General features: G+C 35.6%; 2 protein-coding genes and 2 long non-coding RNA genes across 8 annotated transcripts; 2 read left to right on the top strand and 2 right to left on the bottom strand.

The window, feature by feature from the left end:
- Positions 1 to 83: 83 nt before the first annotated feature.
- Positions 84 to 2,558, top strand: LOC131179833 (uncharacterized). Of its 4 annotated transcripts, none has more exons than XM_058146506.1 (7): positions 84 to 505; positions 612 to 779; positions 1,248 to 1,409; positions 1,523 to 1,889; positions 1,992 to 2,105; positions 2,198 to 2,299; positions 2,374 to 2,558. In XM_058146506.1, exons 1-7 carry the CDS (start codon positions 428 to 430, stop codon positions 2,544 to 2,546), a joined length of 1,164 nt encoding a protein of 387 aa, XP_058002489.1. In that variant the 5' UTR covers positions 84 to 427; the 3' UTR covers positions 2,547 to 2,558. The 4 variants fall into 4 exon arrangements, with proteins under 4 accessions (XP_058002489.1, XP_058002488.1, XP_058002487.1 ...); XM_058146505.1 differs by having other exon boundaries at positions 603 to 779; positions 1,254 to 1,409; XM_058146504.1 differs by having other exon boundaries at positions 603 to 779.
- On the bottom strand, positions 1,539 to 2,657 carry LOC110667697 (uncharacterized). Its single transcript, XR_002497330.2, has 2 exons — positions 2,535 to 2,657; positions 1,539 to 2,035 (listed from the first exon to the last, which is right to left on the bottom strand). It is a non-coding gene; the product is annotated as an uncharacterized LOC110667697 (long non-coding RNA).
- Positions 2,658 to 3,793: 1,136 nt separating this feature from the next.
- Positions 3,794 to 6,102, bottom strand: LOC110667696 (uncharacterized). Of its 2 annotated transcripts, none has more exons than XR_009148726.1 (2): positions 4,524 to 6,102; positions 3,794 to 4,253 (listed from the first exon to the last, which is right to left on the bottom strand). It is a non-coding gene; the product is annotated as an uncharacterized LOC110667696 (long non-coding RNA). The 2 variants fall into 2 exon arrangements; XR_009148727.1 differs by having other exon boundaries at positions 3,794 to 4,219.
- A 2,602-nt stretch (positions 6,103 to 8,704) lies between these two features.
- LOC110667695 (leucine-rich repeat receptor protein kinase HPCA1) lies at positions 8,705 to 14,503 on the top strand. Its single transcript, XM_021828621.2, has 19 exons — positions 8,705 to 8,993; positions 9,380 to 9,500; positions 9,629 to 9,700; positions 9,857 to 9,931; positions 10,035 to 10,106; positions 10,192 to 10,353; positions 10,468 to 10,542; positions 10,652 to 10,723; positions 10,824 to 10,895; positions 11,011 to 11,079; positions 11,178 to 11,252; positions 11,348 to 11,419; positions 11,517 to 11,651; positions 11,737 to 12,206; positions 12,300 to 12,452; positions 12,560 to 12,699; positions 12,782 to 13,001; positions 13,230 to 13,465; positions 13,595 to 14,503. Exons 1-19 carry the CDS (start codon positions 8,906 to 8,908, stop codon positions 14,099 to 14,101), a joined length of 2,886 nt encoding a protein of 961 aa, XP_021684313.2. The 5' UTR covers positions 8,705 to 8,905; the 3' UTR covers positions 14,102 to 14,503.
- Positions 14,504 to 14,961: the final 458 nt, after the last annotated feature.

The following is a 14,961-nucleotide window of genomic DNA, read 5'->3' as shown; positions in this document are numbered from 1 at the left end:
AAGCATGCTGCATGCAGTAGCTATAGCTATAGCTATAAATTGCCTATGGCATTCTACTTTACGGAACAACATCCCATTATAGTTTTTCCTCTTTTCAATCAGTTTGGATTATATATATCCTGCTCATATTATTCTTTTACGGCTCCCATGAGCTTTCCTGATTTAGAAACTCTATCAGCTCAATGATTTTTCCCTTACTGTATATGTATTTCGTTGTTTTTATTTTCTTGCCATCTTATCGTTCTTGATTTTTCCCCTTAGAAAAAGATATCCAAATGTGTATTGTTTTTTATTTTGGTAGATACGTGCATGGTTTCTGCAGAAACTCGTCTGTTTTGGAATTAAGTAGAGTTTTAAGTTCCATAACTTTCCTTCGTAGATAACTTTGTTTCTTGCAAGTTAGAAGTTGAATCTTGCATGCATTCATATGGAGGAACTTCCAGGAGGAGTACTGACCCAAGGAAGAGTCTCCTTCAAAACTCAGCAGCAATTACAAACTAATAAGGTGAGTCTTAATTAACATATAAAAGTGATTTCTACTAAACTGTCTAATCTTTTTTTCTTTCTGCAGAATTTATTTTCTGATCATTAAAATTTATTAGAATGCGAAGCTTTTTGAGCAGAGGTGTTGGAACAGGGCAAATGATGAAATAATGGCAACAAGAACTAAACATTACCATTATGAGTCTTTGAATATCCCTCTGCACGCCATGGAGTTTCTATGTCGATCATGGAGCCCAACTGCCTCTGGCTTCCTACAGACATTGTCATCATCCAATGTGAGAAATCTAGTTACTTTTGCTTCCTGTCAACCATGCAAAGGCATATGTCTATGTTCGAATCATTTGCATGTGAGATTAGCATTCTTTACCATGATATAAAAATGTTACAAAAAATAATAAAAAATCATATTAAGATGTTAATAAAAGTATATATTTCTTTTGGTTTTTTAATTCAACCCATAACCCTAATTATTTTCAGGTGTACTTGTCATGTTATTTAATGCAATATAGGAAACTATAACTAACCAACTTAAACAGTTGTGATTTCTCTAATTGGTTTGTATTATAATGTATTTTCTGTTCTTTTGTGGGATTTTTTTGACCACGTCTTGCCCGTGAATGTAAATTTTACCGTCAAATTACATAAATCTAGCATTTGTTTTCTTTCTTTTCTCTATACTTTATTTGTGTGTGCCTTGAATTTCTGTGCTAGTCATAACAGTTTGAAAATATGTGTTCTGATAGAAACAGATATTGGATATTGATGATCACAAGCAAAGACAAATAGGGGAGCATGAAGAGAAGGTAGATCATAACAGTGATGTTTTAGGGGAGCAGGAAGGAATAATATTCCAAGTAGATGATGGAAAAAAACATGCAGCTCAAAGCAACAAAAAACTGATATGGGTATATTGATCACTCACTTTCTACTCATCTTCTCTGTCTCATCTCCAACAGAAGCTCAACACATTGTTTTTATCTAATTACTGTCCTTTGTTTTTTGCTAAACGAAATTAAAGCGCATTAAGGGTTGGCTAAGAGAAAATTCATTGACTGGTATATTGAGGTGGAAAAGAGAGAAGAAGAAGGAAGAAGTTCGACTCCTCACTGCCAAAATACATGCTGCACTTTCTGTGGCACGGCTGGCTGCAGCAATTGCTGGCTTTGCAGCCACCAACAGCATGGAAATAGAAAAGAATATGGACAATGAAACTGTGAAAATAAGTAATGGGGTTGCCTGTGCCTCTGCATTGCTAGCCAGTGCTTGTGCCGAAGCTGCAGAATCAGTAGGTGCACATAGAGCAGATGTTGCCTCTGCTGTCAACTCTGGCCTGACCATTCAAACCCCTGCTGACATTATTACTCTTACTGCTGCTGCTGCAACAGGTAATGTTTATGAATCATATGTTGCACTGATATTCTTCTACCGTGAAAGAAGAAAGAAGAAAATCCAAACGTCTGAATCATATATGCTTTATGCGTTGCCAGGTTTAAGGGGAGCTGCAACCCTCGAATCAAGAGCAACTTCCATCCTGCAATTCCCAGACAGGAACAAAGAGCCAGTTAAATTAGCTGCTAAATTATCAATAATCACCCCTTCTGGTAGAACAGCTTTTAGAATTCTGAGCTTTTCTTTTCTCAATTTCTGTGCATTATTCCGTTTATGTGACTCACTATCTCATGTTTATTTGCAGAACAAAAAGTACTTAGGTTGGTTTCCATCCATTTGAAGCATAGACAATTGATGCTGTGCCTTGAAAAGAAGTACATGGGAGTCTTAACCACTTCCGAGGAGTGTAAGACCTAATCTGCTTCCTACATTTGTAACTTATTTTTTATGATGCTGATACTAGCTTTCAACCTTTTTCAGATACAATTCTGCAAGTGATAAGAGAAAAGAAAGTTCAAGGCTACTACTTGCTTGGCATAAAATGTAATGGTGGAGACATCAAGCTGCTGTTTGAAGACAAAAAACAATTACTTGTGTGGATTTCCAGCATTTCTAGTTTCTTACAGATGCACAACTCTTACCATGTAAAATGAGGTTTAAGCATTTGAAATCTACCAGCTTCTCCTGTAGTTAAAATTCAGACTTGACATCATGCTAGACTTGCAGGGAGTGAGTGATTATTAATAAGCAAGCTTAACTAGACAATTGAATTACCTGCCTTTGCAATGAAAACTGCAATTTCTGTTCACAAGAGTAAAAGAGTAATTTCCTGAGTTTCATGGCACTGCCACTGAGAAGCAGGCTAGTGAAATACAAGGACTGAGTATTGATAAAATAGCAGGGAGACTACTTAATCCTCCATCAAGTCTTACGCAATGGATTCCTCATAATGAAAGCAACAGCTAGCGATTATCTGTATAGCATCACATTCTCTGATGCTTGCTGTCATATGATACTGCATGGATAACTCGGTTTAGTAGTTCACATCCCCGGCAAAGTAACAAACTTACTTAAACTTTTAAAAATTTTTTAATGTGTATTATTTATTTATTTTATAAATAATATGATTAATTTATTATTATTATATATAAATATTTTTTAAATAATTATTCAATTTTATTTATGAAAAGTTATGGTATAATTTTGATTATAAAAAATTATTATTATTTTTTATAAAAAAAAATTATTATAAATGAAAACAGTAAAAAAAATAACTTAAAACTAATTTTTAAATCTTAAATAAAATTTGAAAAATAAAAACATGTGAATATGAAACTCTATTTTTCAATCTCCTTAGAACACTTTTTTCAAAAAATCACTAGTCAACATGATCGCAGCTTTTGAGGTTTTTATTGCCAAAAAATAATGATAGAAACTTTTTTTTAGGAAAAAGAAGAAAGAAAGAAAGAAACATGGGCACTGAAAGGACAAGCAACTCCCTGCTTGATCGGTGATTGTTGACATGGTTCCCATTTAGTCAAAGATTCAATAACAAGAATGCCTGTAGAAGTAAGTTTATGTCTGCTAATCACTGTTGATCGATTACATTTAGTCAACCAGGAAGTCCTTCAATTTACACCAATTTCTATTCTCAGGACCCACTTAAAATAAAATTATTATTTCCTTTTTCTTTACTTGATACTTTGCTTGTTTCTTTGCCAACATTTACTAAACAGATTGCAAATTAAACTCAACTGTCATCCAATTAGATTTTTTTTCTTTTTAATGTCATATAGATAGACACTAACATATAAAGCATGTCCTTAATTTACTCCCTCATAACACAGCATCTATTGATCACAAAAGATTTTTCCTAGCTCATTGGCCACACCATTGCACAGTAAGGAAAAGTTATTCTGCCATGATTTATGAACAAAGGGTATTGTACATTTTTCAAGTCTGGTAATTTAGTTTCTAAACTGGGTGTACGAAAGTATACAAATGGAAATAATTCAACTATCCTAGAGGAGGACCCAGAAGATGAGAAAGCTATCTACGAATGACAAAGCTTGAGGTCTAAACATCTAGTGCATAGACTAAACACTATTTTTTCCAAAGACCAGAGTCTGCGTAAAGTGAACCACTACCATCCATCAAGCATATCTCGTCATTTGTACTCAAACTCAACACTGATCAGTTTTTACCTCTACCATCACCTCTTGCAAAAAGTCTCTTCTGGCCGCCACACAATGTTACCACAAGTAGCACAATGAATTATTTGGTTTTTTTAACCAACAAACTGCCTCTTACATGCTGGGCAAGCCCCCTGCCAAATTTTGATATAAAAGGCCAGCGAACCACTGTAGTTATTTATTGTCAATAAGAAACTGATAGAAGTTGATGCAAAAAGCAGCTCAACAGAACACATGCACATATGGGTTGATTCTATCTCTATCTTGACTCAAATTAAAGCTCTATAGTCTGGCCATCTTGTGTAGCCTACTTAAGGCACCTTATTCTTGTAACAAAAATAGAAAAACCAAACAATTTCAGCTTAAACTTGCCTAGGGACACATTTGAAAACCAACAAAAAAGCTCATCTAATTCTGACAGCGATGATGATGTTATACCTTAAGGACAAGATTATTTGTTGCTGTCCTAATGAGAAGAGGTGCAGCAAATGGCAGAATCTATGTAGCAAATATCAAGAAGCCAAACAGCCACCCGGGTCCCGGATAATACCCAGAGGAAGAAAAATAGCAAATAGTCTACAAGGACAGTATTTAAAAAAAATAATAATAAAAACATATAATTGAAACTGCATGACATGAACTTAAAGATGCCATCTAAAACCAGAAAACTACCACAAAAGGACAGAAGAAAACTCCCATAAACAGACATGAGAAAAATCAATATGAACTCTGGCTATTAAAGCTATTCATTTACTAACTTCATCAATGAAAACATTTTGTTTTATATTCTCTCAAAGACGCTAAACAAAAACTGTATTCATAAAGAAAAGTGGCTAAAGAATGAAGTTTGAAACAACTATCATTTTACATTATAAGATGCCCTGTGCCCCCCCATGAAAGGAAGATAATTTTCTTGAATCTTAGCACGCCAATATCAATTGAAGACGTGGAATTTCAGTCATGTGGCTATCTAAAACTTTTCAATTTATCCATAATATTATACAACAGGTATGCACAGTGTCCACTTTGAAACAAACTTTTTATATCAAACGCATATAACAGAAGCTACCCAACTACTCATATCTATATTCATAATATTCCCACTTTGAATTGCACACAAACTAGTAAAACTCCTTTAACAGTACCACATAACCGTGAAAAAGTTGCCAAGGTTGTTTGCTAACATATTGTTTATCCAAAAGCCCAGAAAGCTATTCAAATGATTCAGAAATGAGAGTACATCATGGTTGAGAGATACTAATATCCACCAAGAGAAAAATTTTCTTCCACAAGTACTATAGGTATAAAGAGATTATACTCACAGCAAAACTCCTTCCTAATGGGGTATCCAGAAAATCATTAAGCTGCCTCCTGTACAGCAAGAATAACAACAATGATGGTAAGATAAGCAACACCAATAAACCGAATTCAAGCAAACGGTATTAACTCTGTTTTTGCTGTCATTTGGAGGAGGAGATAGTTTCCAATAAATTGGTAACACCTAGAGGCTGAGAAACAAACAATAATAATCCACCAGGAATGAGTTTGACACGGATATTGGATGAAAATGAACTTCCTTTCCCAACAAATTTGGACAATTTAGGGAATTAATGTTGAAACCAGAAGCATATAACAGAAAGGACAAACCCTAGGCCAATTTCTAACAAAATCTATGGAAAATGTGCGCCACTGAACACCAATCTCCAGCTCTCTATCAATCTCAAGAGCGAGGTCAGCGGCAGATTGGGCTACAGAAGTAAGGAGGCGGGACACGGAGTATCAGCGTTCAATACTCGGTGGTCTTCTTGGCCTCAAATATCAACTGTTCACTTCAAAGCCGTCGTTAGCGTTGCACCACGCATCCGTAGCGAAACTGTCAAAGTCGCCGCGCCGGAAGGCACCCACAGTGATTGCGTGGCGAAAGGGGATTGGGCGCCTGTGCAGGCGCATGTGGAGCAGTGGCTGCCGCCATGGCAGAGTTGTGGGTAATGACCACCGGGAAAGTTGGAGAGGACAACTGAGATAATGCCAAATGCCCAACTTGATTAATGGGCCAATTATATTCGACCCGGTTTGTGGTTATGGTAACCGGTTCCAACCCGCTCTCTGAGCAACAGTATGGACTATACTTGGACCGGGCCTGGGTCAGACTTCAGCTTGGCTCATCATTCCTAAGTTTCATCTTACACATCATCGAACGGTCGAAATCTCTGACTCTTGGGCCAAGTTGGCAATCACCAGTCAGAATCCATGAAATTTCCTAGAAAATGATCACAGTAAAAAACAAATAGTTGATTCTTCGGTCTCTTTCGAGTCATGAGTCCATAAAGTTCTTATTGTAGGGAAGCCTTGCTCCAATTCTCCTCTCAAAATCCACAATTATTAAATTTTTTCTTTTTTAGCTCATTTAATTTTGATAAAAATTTAAATTTGAAATCAGGCGATCATTGTTTAATTTTGGATCAAAATCAAAACTGAACCAACATTGAGTTTTAGAACTAGGGGATTAAAAATAAATGAAGTGAAAAATTTCTAGTTCTAATTTCGATTTTGATTCTAATATGATTAAATTTTCTTTTGTTTTGATTAAAAATAAGACTAAACAATTCTGTTTTGATTATACTTAATTTTAATCAATTCGAATTTCAATCCAATTTTAATTTAAAATTAAATTGATCCAATTCTGAATCAGACCATCACCACCCATAGTAATTCGTTATTGAGACAACTCTTCAGAGTGTGAAGATAATTAAGTCAAGGAGAAGCAATTCAGCAATTGTGCGTTGCTTATATAGACATCATACAAGGTGAAGTTAGCCCATCCTTGTCACACTTTATTTCCAAGTGTTTCTGCTTCTCGCATTTGTTGGCATTGTTCTGTTTCTTAGTGAAGCCTCCACTACCAATCTTCCTATGACATTGTTCTCTTGCTTTCACAATCATTGCTGGGTATGATATGATTTTCTGACATAGACTTCTAGTGTACCCCTAGGGTTTGAGTTACATTGCAATTTGATGAATTAATCAATAACCAACTAGTTATAATGGGACCCTCTTATCTCATTTTGTTTCCCTTTTCCTCCTCTCTTCTCTCTTTTTTTTTTCTTTTCTCTTTTTTATCTCTTTGTTTTGGCAGTCACAGGTGAATTTTCATAAATGGTTACTCCTAGATCAATTTCCCTTTTTTTTTTTTTAGTATTTTTTAAGAATCTCTTAGATCTGTATTCGTTTGGAACAAATTTGAGTTTCTCTCATTAAATTTGCGTCTTTAAGAAAAGATAGAGATTTTTTTTTAAATATTTAAATGAATTATTTGGCAATTTGAAATACAACATGCATCATTAATCTCTTTTGATTAGAGACTCAAGTATGAATATTGTTGTTCTATCAATGAAGTGGCATATTCTTCTATTAATGGTTGATGGTTTCATATTTTTTGTTAGCTATAGAAGTAATAAATTCTCAAAAAGATAGTAATACATAATTTTTTTTTTTTATGGTTCAAAATAAAAAAAGATCAACTACTACCCAAAAGATTATTTTACTCTATCATAATTATTTTTAAATAGAATATTTTAATTATTTATATTTATATTTTTTTTCTCTCATGAGAATATGATGTTGTACTTATTTTATTATTTTTATTAATAAAATACTAAATTTTCTCTAAAAAACTAGTTATAATGGGATATAATATGATTAGTAAAATAATAACTCAATGCACGAAATAATATATATATATATATATATGAGCTGGAATTCGTAATTTTATGGTCTTTGAGATGACATTAAAACAAGAGAGCTAAAGTTCATTGGTATATTTTTTTTATTATTATTTTTATTAATAACTGAATTTTGATGGGCATTTTAATTTCCATATTAATAAATAAAATTTTTAATTTTTAATGATAGAATTAATATTTTTTATTTAAACTTCGGCTACTATGGTCAAATAAAAATACAAGACAGTGGATGCGGCAAAAACGAGTAAGAGATAGAAAGAAACAATTCATTTTTTTTTTCTATGGCAATGCTAATTAATAAACATTACAACATAAATCCCATTGTTTTCTTGGTTGGATTAGCCATTCATATTTGTCATGGCCTGCTTCCTCAATTTCAAATTAATATTTTAATTAATTATTTATGTTTCTTTATTTATATTATGAAAATTGATATTCTATACAGCTTTAATTAGCTCATACCAAACATATTAGCATAGTTGTAATTTAAAGCAAAGACAATATTGAAGTGGGTTATGCTTGATTGTATCATAACATGATGGACAACGATGATTATAATGGTAAGGTTGCAAAAAATAAAAATGGGTATACTTAAAATATACTCAATACCTCTTATTGGGCCGTTCATAAAGATGCTTAGTAATTTAGTAACCAAAATTATCAAAGCTTATTGTTGTTGTTGGAGGGGCGGAGGAAACGGTAAACGTACAAATGTTTTTATAATGATTATGAAAGAGACGTGCAGAGTGAAAAACATAAAAGAGAAAAAACAATGAGAGATTAGATGATAATAATGATGGTGGTGTTAGTGGTGATGGTTAGCTATTAGAGTCGCTTCTAAGACAAGACAAATTGATTGAAAGAAGCTAAAGCAGGTCAGGTCAAGAGTTACATTGTTTTAGCTCAATTCATTAACCTTGTAATCTGCTTCCTCGTTCCTTCTTCACCCACCTAAACTTTCCAGAAAATGTGGCAGGCCGGCACCTCCTGTGCTACTCTTTGACTAAAGGGTCTTTTGGTTTTTCTGTCTGTAGTTGGTGACTGCTTTGCTTGACATTCTGCAGCTAGCCTGCTGCCATGGCTGCAGCCTTCTGGTTGCTCTTCTTTCTGGCTTTCTTTAGTGCAGGATTTCATCTCATCTTTTCCTTTACAGACCCTCATGATGGTAATTGATCTATCTTCTTTGTTTTGATCATATACAGATTATTGTTTGCATTGTTATTATTGTCATTCTATGAATACATTTTTCCAGGAAAGTTTAATAAATGAACTTCGTTAATAAATTAATACTCTAGTGATTACCAAATTAGTTTTGTGATGGTGTGGTAGGCTGGTAGCTATTGCTTTTTCAGAATTGCAGTAACATGGAGGAGAAAGCTATGATGGTCTTGTGTGTTCTGTGAAAATGGTCATCCAAAATCAAAATCTAATTCTGTTTATACGGGGCATCTTTAGTACTGTTGCACATTCAAAATAGATACCTTATATAAAGCACAAATTTTCTGATATATTGAGAAACAGCATATATGATTATTTTTTCTGGTGATGCAGCTGCAGCTCTCCAGTCCCTGAAAGATGCCTGGCAAAATACTCCACCGAGCTGGGGCAGTGGAGATCCATGTGGAACACCCTGGGAAGGAGTTACATGCAAGGATTCCAGGGTGACTGCACTGTGGGTTTTTCTGAATTCAATTCCTGATCTCATCTATCATAATGAGCTGTTCCTGTTCTTTTTGATGTCATATTAAGCACCTTCACTTTAACCATTCAAGGGTTTTTTTTTTCCCCTTCCTCTTTCAGGGGTTTATCAACCATGAGCCTCAAAGGGAAGCTAAGTGGTGATATTGGCGGCCTGACTGAGTTGATATCCTTGTAAGTGCTTTTCTCCTTTTTCCCTGAACTGAAAAAGCAAACAACAGGAGCAAGTTTGAAACTTTCCAAGTTGTCATTGAATTAGATTAGTAAATAATTAAGTAATTTCTTTCTCAAACTCCATGTTGTGAGACTATTTTATAATTTTTATTACAGGGACCTGTCATTTAACCCAGAACTCACAGGATCTCTAACTCCACGTTTAGGGGATCTGCAAAATTTGAACATCCTGTAAGATCCATTGAGTTACAACTTTCTATTGATCTAGTTTTTCACGCACCTGAATTCTTCCATGATTAAAACTGCTGTATTTGCCTTTTCTATCATTTTTCAGAATCCTTGCTGGTTGTGGTTTCACCGGTAATATTCCAGATGAGCTGGGCAATCTTGCTGAGTTATCCTTCTTGTAAGAGTATAGTAAAAAACTATAATGAAAATCAACGGGCTGTTCTTACTTCATTCATTTTATTCAACACTATCCTTCTTCACAGGGCCCTGAACTCAAACAACTTGACCGGCAACATCCCTCCCTCTTTGGGAAAACTCTCCAATGTCTACTGGCTAGACTTGGCAGAAAATCAGTTGACAGGGACCATCCCAATTTCAACACCCACCTCTCCAGGCTTGGACCTCCTTCTAAAGGCGAAGCACTTGTGAGTAAACTTTTCCATCCCCCTTCCAGTATGAAATGAATAAACTGTATTCATAAGCACCATTAAGCAGATGAATATTCTGTGAATAATAGCTAAATATTGCGAAACTTGCAGCCATTTCAACAAGAACCAGCTTTCAGGTCCCATTCCCTCCCAACTTTTCAGCTCTGATATGGTACTAATACATGTGTAAGTTTGACAACCACCCGTAGGTTTTCGTTTCTCTCTCTGCTCTCTCTCTCTCTTTGTATGTGTATTTCTTCTAACCTTCTAATTATATGTGATTCTTTAATGACAGATTATTTGATGGAAATCAACTTAATGGAACTATCCCGGATTCGATAGGAGAAGTTCAGACACTCGAGGTTCTGTGAGTGAAATCAGCCTCAGTTTCATCTGTCATTGACTAAACGTTAATTGTCCTCTGCATAGATATATAGCAGGATTCTGACTAATCTGATTTACTGCAGTCGACTTGATAGAAATGCTCTAACAGGAAAAGTCCCAACAAATTTAAACAATCTTACAAGCGTCGTCGAATTGTGAGTACTTGTACACAAATGCATACACATATTTTGAGAAGAAATTGATTTTAGTTGGTTGAAACTTAATAGCGTATAATTAACTTCTCCCTCGCTATTCTATGTTATCCTTCAGGAATTTAGCACGCAATCAGCTGACAGGCCCATTACCAAACTTAACTGGAATGACTAGCCTTAATTATGTGTAAGTAAATTCCATGGAAGTTGCTTTCCAGTTTACTGCTCTTCAACTTATTGTGTTGTCATTTTAAAATAATCCTGATCAATGCATTATCTCCACAGGGACCTTAGCAATAACTCTTTTGTCACACAAGAAGCTCCAGAATGGTTCTCCACCTTACCGTCGTTGACCACGTTGTAAGTCGTCAGTAGGTCAGAAATGAAACATCTGGAAACTTAATAGGATATTGTGTACACTCATTTTGCAATTCTGTGATCAACATGGTGTGCAGGGTTATAGAGCACGGGTCTCTTCAAGGGCCTTTACCATCAAAAATCTTCAGTTACCAGCAGATAGAGCAAGTGTGAGTTTGATTTTGAGTACAGAATACTGATTGACCACACTAAATAAATTTTCAGGGATGTAAAAGAAACCAATTATTTCTTTTAAAACCTTGGCAGGTTATTAAAAAACAATGCATTCAGTGGCCAACTGGACATGGGTGAAAGCCTTGGTCCACAACTTCAGCTTGTTGATCTGCAGAACAATAATATTTCCTCTGTGACACTAACTGCTCAGTACACAAGTACACTAATGTGAGAATGTTCATGGATCTAAAATTTGCGTTAAATTGTATTGTCTGTGTCTTCCATTTACCATGCTCCATTCTCCTGTATTCAGACTTGTAGGAAATCCTGTATGCTCTGCTCTCTCAAATACTAATTACTGTCAACTCCAGCAGCCGACTTCTAAGGCTTACTCCACTAGCGTGACTAAATGTGGAAATCCACAATGCCCTTATGGGCAGAAGCTCAGCCCTCAGAGATGTGAATGTGCATATCCTTATGAAGGGACATTGTACTTCCGAGCACCCTCCTTCAAGGACTCATCCGATGTGAATAGGTTTCAAGAGCTAGAGATGAGCCTCTGGGTAAAATTGGGCCTGACGCCTGGTTCAGTTTTTATTCAGGACCCCTTTTTCAATGTTGATGACTATCTTCAGGTGCAGCTTGCACTATTTCCCCCTACTGGAAAATATTTTAATAGGACAGAAATTATCAGGATAGGGTTTGACTTGAGTAATCAAACCTACAAGCCTCCCAAAGATTTTGGACCCTATCTTTTTATTGCATCACCTTACCCCTTTCCAGGTAACTTGTATGTCTATTCTTTAGTTATGAATGTAGTTTATATGCTAACATTTAGAATGATACATTGATAAGAACAACACAAACATGTTTCAGATGGAGATAAAGGAACTTCTCTCAACTCTAGTGCAGTTGCCGGGATAGTAACTGGCTGTTCCCTTTTAGTTCTAGGCCTTTTCGGAGTAGGGATATATGCAATTCGGCAAAAGAAACGTGCAGAAAAGGCTCTTGGATTAAGCAGACCATTTGGTAAGTACTACATGAGATTTTTAATCTTGCTTTCACTAAAGTAGGCACCAGTATACTTGCCAAAGGCATCATCAGAAATATTTTGGTCAATATATCATGGATTCCAGCATCTTGGGCTCCAAGTGGAAAAGACAGTGGAGGCGCACCACAATTGAAGGGAGCAAGATGGTTCTCTTACGATGAACTTAAGAAGTGCACTAACAACTTCTCTGAAAGTAATGAGATAGGTTCTGGAGGCTATGGAAAGGTAAATCTTCAAGATTTTGGTTATGATTCATGAAAATTTTCTCCAAGTTACTGCTGAGTCACCTTTTACACTTCCTCTCCAGGTTTATAGAGGAATGCTTTCTGAAGGACAAGTAGTGGCAATCAAAAGAGCTCAGCAAGGATCAATGCAAGGTGGGCTAGAGTTCAAGACTGAGATTGAATTGCTGTCGAGAGTACATCACAAGAATCTTGTTGGCCTTGTTGGTTTTTGCTTTGAACAAGGAGAACAGATGCTGGTGTACGAATTTATGGCCAATGGAACACTCAGGGAAAGCCTGTCAGGTACGTCCACTTCTGTTCAACTACGTGCCTCCATATTGAGAACACTGCCCTATATTCCAAGTATTTTAGCACTTCACAGACAATGAAGGGATAACCAATTATTGTTGAAATGTCATGTAGAAAAGTAAAAAACTAATTGGTATTTTTATCTCCAGGACAGTTCCTTTCGCAATCACACATGGTCATACCATTTCTATATCTAAATCATCTGTATAAAACACATTGCAGGGAGATCTGGCATTCATCTTGATTGGAAGAGGAGACTTCGCATTGCTCTTGGCTCAGCTAGAGGGCTAACTTACCTACATGAGCTTGCTGATCCTCCTATAATCCACAGAGATGTCAAGTCTACCAACATTCTGCTGGATGAAAATTTAACTGCAAAGGTTGCAGATTTTGGCCTGTCAAAGCTGGTATCAGACAGCACAAAAGGGCATGTTTCAACTCAAGTTAAGGGCACCCTGGTGAGTAATTGCAAAATCTCCAAATATAGCCTCTAGATGTTTACGTTGAGCAACAGTTTCAAAAATACAAGACTTTATAGCATTTGATTTGGTAATTTTTTGTATGTAAAATTTTTTGTTTATTTGCAGGGCTATTTGGATCCTGAATATTACATGACTCAACAATTAACAGAAAAGAGTGATGTCTATAGCTTTGGTGTGGTAATGCTTGAGCTGGTAACTGCCAAGCAACCAATTGAGAAAGGAAAGTACATTGTTCGCGAAGTACGAATGGCAATGGACAAAAATGATGAAGAACACTATGGGTTGAAGGAAATAATGGATCCAGCCATTAGAAACTCTACAAATCTTGTTGGGTTTGGAAGGATCGTGGATTTGGCTATGCAATGTGTGGAAGAATCAGCTGCAGAACGTCCAACAATGAGTGAAGTGGTGAAGGAAATAGAGACTATATTACAAAATGATGGAATGAACACAAACTCAACCTCAGCTTCCTCATCTGCGACTGACTTTGGAGCTTCAAGAGGTGCTCCAAGACACCCTTACAATGATGTGCCTAAGAAGGATGTTAATGACTTACATGCTTTTGATTACAGTGGAGGTTACTCACTTCCAGCAAAAGTAGAGCCCAAGTAACACATATGCTTTCCATTGGATTCCCCCGCACCCACCCCTTCTTTTTTCTCTCTTCTTTCTATACATATATATATACATGTGCTAAGATAAAAACTATTTGCCATTGTTGTCAGGTCTTTTTCATTAGAAAGTTTTTTGTCAGGTTTTCTAATTAAAAATTGTTTTGATCAATGGTATTATTATGTCAATTAGGTTCAATTGTTATGCTATTTCACAGCTTTTAGGATTTATTTGATACCAATATTTTCTTTTTTCTTTGATTTTTTTTTAGTTAAAGTAGTGAGTGTGAGATTTGTATTGTAATTACAATTCTGAATATGAGAAAGGAACTCTAATGGGAATATGTTGGAGAGGTTTATGATTACCATTTTATAAAAACTAAATTCAGACTTCAAAATGTAACTTGCCATTTTTCTTTTCTTTCTCCTTCTTTTGATTAACATTCCAAGTCTCGTGCAAGGGAGTATTTTCATAGCATCTGCAGTTTGGTGAGTGCCAAGTTTAATATTCTGCAGCTAGCCTGCTGCCATGACTGCAGACTCCCAGTTGCTTTTCTTTCTTTCTGGCTTTCTTTAGTTCAGGAATTCATCTCATGTTTTCCTTTACAGACCATGAAGATGATAATTGATCTATCTTCTTCGTTTTGGTCAAACACAGATTCTTGTTTGAACTAGGAATTTACAAGCATCGAAATCGCATTGTCATTGTATGACTGCAATTTTCCTGGAAGGTTTAACAGATGAACTTTACTGATGAATAACACTGTTGTAGTTCATAGACATTGAAGGATAAATGACTTATTTCTAAAATGTATGTAGAAGAGTAAAAAAGAAGGGGGTTCTAATCTCTAGAACGTTCCT

The sequence above is a fragment of the Hevea brasiliensis genome, chromosome 5, assembly GCF_030052815.1.
Source record: "Hevea brasiliensis isolate MT/VB/25A 57/8 chromosome 5, ASM3005281v1, whole genome shotgun sequence".
NCBI classification, from domain to species: domain Eukaryota; kingdom Viridiplantae; phylum Streptophyta; class Magnoliopsida; order Malpighiales; family Euphorbiaceae; genus Hevea; species Hevea brasiliensis.
Note: the sequence above shows the minus strand (reverse complement) of the source record. Positions and strands in the feature narration are given on the sequence as shown.